The sequence below is a fragment of the Austrofundulus limnaeus genome, unplaced genomic scaffold (assembly GCF_001266775.1).
Source record: "Austrofundulus limnaeus strain Quisiro unplaced genomic scaffold, Austrofundulus_limnaeus-1.0 Scaffold2, whole genome shotgun sequence".
In the NCBI taxonomy this organism is placed as follows: Eukaryota; Metazoa; Chordata; class Actinopteri; order Cyprinodontiformes; family Rivulidae; genus Austrofundulus; species Austrofundulus limnaeus.
The window spans coordinates 3,395,637-3,397,856 of record NW_013952404.1 but is presented as its reverse complement, the minus strand read 5'-3'; the positions used below and the strand labels follow the sequence as shown (position 1 = coordinate 3,397,856).

The window sequence follows — 2,220 nt, the reverse complement described above, 5'->3', positions numbered from 1 at the left end:
TTCTCATATGTTTTTTCTTTCTCTTCGACTGATTTGATCCTGTTGTCTTCTCTGCCCCGTGTTTGTGTTGGGTTTAATGCATTTCAATGCTTCTCCAGTGGTTTCAAAAGCTTTCGGTAAACCTCAGCGAGTCCCAGCAGCGTGGGCCGCCRCCGCCTGGTTTGAACTCAAAGGAAACTCAAATGTTCCCAAAWCTTGGACGACCAATGAGGAGCGAGGACTGAAAGTCAGAGAAGAAGTGTGGAAAGTACAACCCCGAAACAGAGAAGCCAAACAAAAAAAGAAAAGGCAAAGACGGTAGGAGAAGAAGGGAGGGAGGGTGGGAGGGAGAGGCCCGGTGACCTCATGTGACATGTGACGTGGGCTCCACCACTCACGGAGGGGAGTGTGTCTGCCTCTCTGTGTGGAGGATGGCGAGGAGGATGCAGAGAGACTGTGGCTTTTAGCCTCTTTCCTAGCACTGAAGCTGAAGTCGGGCCACCGAGGAAGAGAGAGAAAAGTGTCAGACCACGCCGTCAGGCCGGCGGGTTAACCTCGGACTGTCAACCTGCCGCGTGGACGAGACCACCACAAACCTCCAAGTCAGCCAGCTTCCATCACCCCGGGCTCCATTAGGTGGGCCCTCCCCMCCCCCCCGCCCCACCCCACCTTCATCTCCGGCCCTGGTGAGTCCACCTCCGCACCTGGAGACACGGGTCCTTGCTGTTGCATCCGATCAAGCTGCTTCTTCTCTCCTCTCCTCTCCACGTCTTCTGGTGTTGCTGCTCACACATGCAGCTGCTCTCTCTGCAAGCCTGTGGCTTGGGATTCCTGTGGTAGTCTCAAACCCAAGATTCTTGGTTGCAAACAGTCTCAGAGCTCCAGGAGTTTTTACCCTCTCAGGCTCGCCTTCTTTCTCTTCTTGCCTCTTTCATTGATTGTGTTTGAATCTTGTTTTTTTATTTATATATATATAAATGTACCCCTCCTCCTCCTCCTCCTCCTGTAGACTGACTGCAGCGAGGGCTCCACGCCATCCTGTATTCCCTGTCATGGCATCCAACAGCATCTTTGACTCCTTCAACTACAGCAGCAGTCTACTAAGAGGTGAGCACCAATCACATCTTCTGTTCAGCATTTTGCAACTTTGCGAAACAAGTTGACCAAAAAAAAAGTACCACATTTTCAACCTCGGTGTAGTGTGAGAATACGTTCATTCATCTGTTCACACACACTCATGCATCTGCTCAACAATAAGAAAAGAGGATCTGGTTTTGCACAGTAGCCCTCGTCTAGCTGACTGATATGGCCCATAAAGGCCTCTGCCTCTCCCGCCTCAGTGTTTTCTGTAGGCTTGATAGAGCAGCGCCATAATGGGATTCTCACCACAGACATTCATTATCAAGTGAAACTCTTCGCCGTCTTTGTGAGAAAACGAGCTCAGAGGCTCCATGTGACTGACGGCTTTACTGGAACATGGCAATACAATAAGAAAGCAAACATATTAGTGCTTTACTGCCAGGAGGTACTTTTGGTCTTTGTGGTGAGGTGAGTGCACTTGGCTGTCCTTAATGAAGAAACCATTTGTTGCCAAGGCGATTTGAATCGGACGGCTTTCTACTCGACTCTCCCGCGTACGAGAAGGAGAAAAACAGCCATTTCGCTTGATTTTATTTAGTATAAACGTCCAAATGGATGCGAGGCAGCTGACACCAGAGTTGTTAATCTACGCCGTGCAGCTCAGAAGCGGCTGAAAGGCAGCAGGAAAGAAAAAATAAAATTCCCTTCCCCAATTAAGGCCTTGTAGCAGTGTTAATTAGAGGCAGCCACAGGAGAAGTCCTACCACTTCATAATTGTTTGCAGAGTTTATCTTAAAATCTCCGGAGCCTCGCGTACAGACGCTACATCTGCGCCTCACATGAAAACAATCCTCTGATATGCTCACTGGAACCGCAGCGACAGGAGAGGATGTTTAAGTGTTCTCACAGCCTCGACAGACACTTTGTCTTTTTTTTTTATTTCCTCGTGACAAGAGCTCTCAGACTCACACTTTTTAAGATATAAAACTGCTAGATCTGGGTCCTTTTACCTCGGGGTGTGCAGATCGCAGACTTGATAATGTCAGGTTTTATGCACACGCTAAAGTTGCAGGGAACTGATGGTGGATGAGAGACATTCAACACAACCAAAACCAAAGACACTGAAGCTATTCACCATCAGTTCCCTGCATATATATATAT

General features: G+C 48.5%; 1 protein-coding gene across 2 annotated transcripts in view; it reads left to right on the top strand.

Moving 5' to 3' along the window:
• The first annotated feature begins 988 nt into the window (after window positions 1–988).
• Window positions 989–2,220, top strand: part of runx3 (RUNX family transcription factor 3) — a 47,936-nt gene continuing 46,704 nt past the window's right edge. For both annotated transcript variants that reach the window (XM_014011068.1, XM_014011063.1), the window contains exon 1: window positions 989–1,086. In XM_014011068.1, coding sequence (XP_013866522.1) covers window positions 1,032–1,086 — 55 coding nt within the window. In that variant the 5' untranslated portion in view covers window positions 989–1,031. The remainder of the gene's footprint in view (window positions 1,087–2,220) is intronic.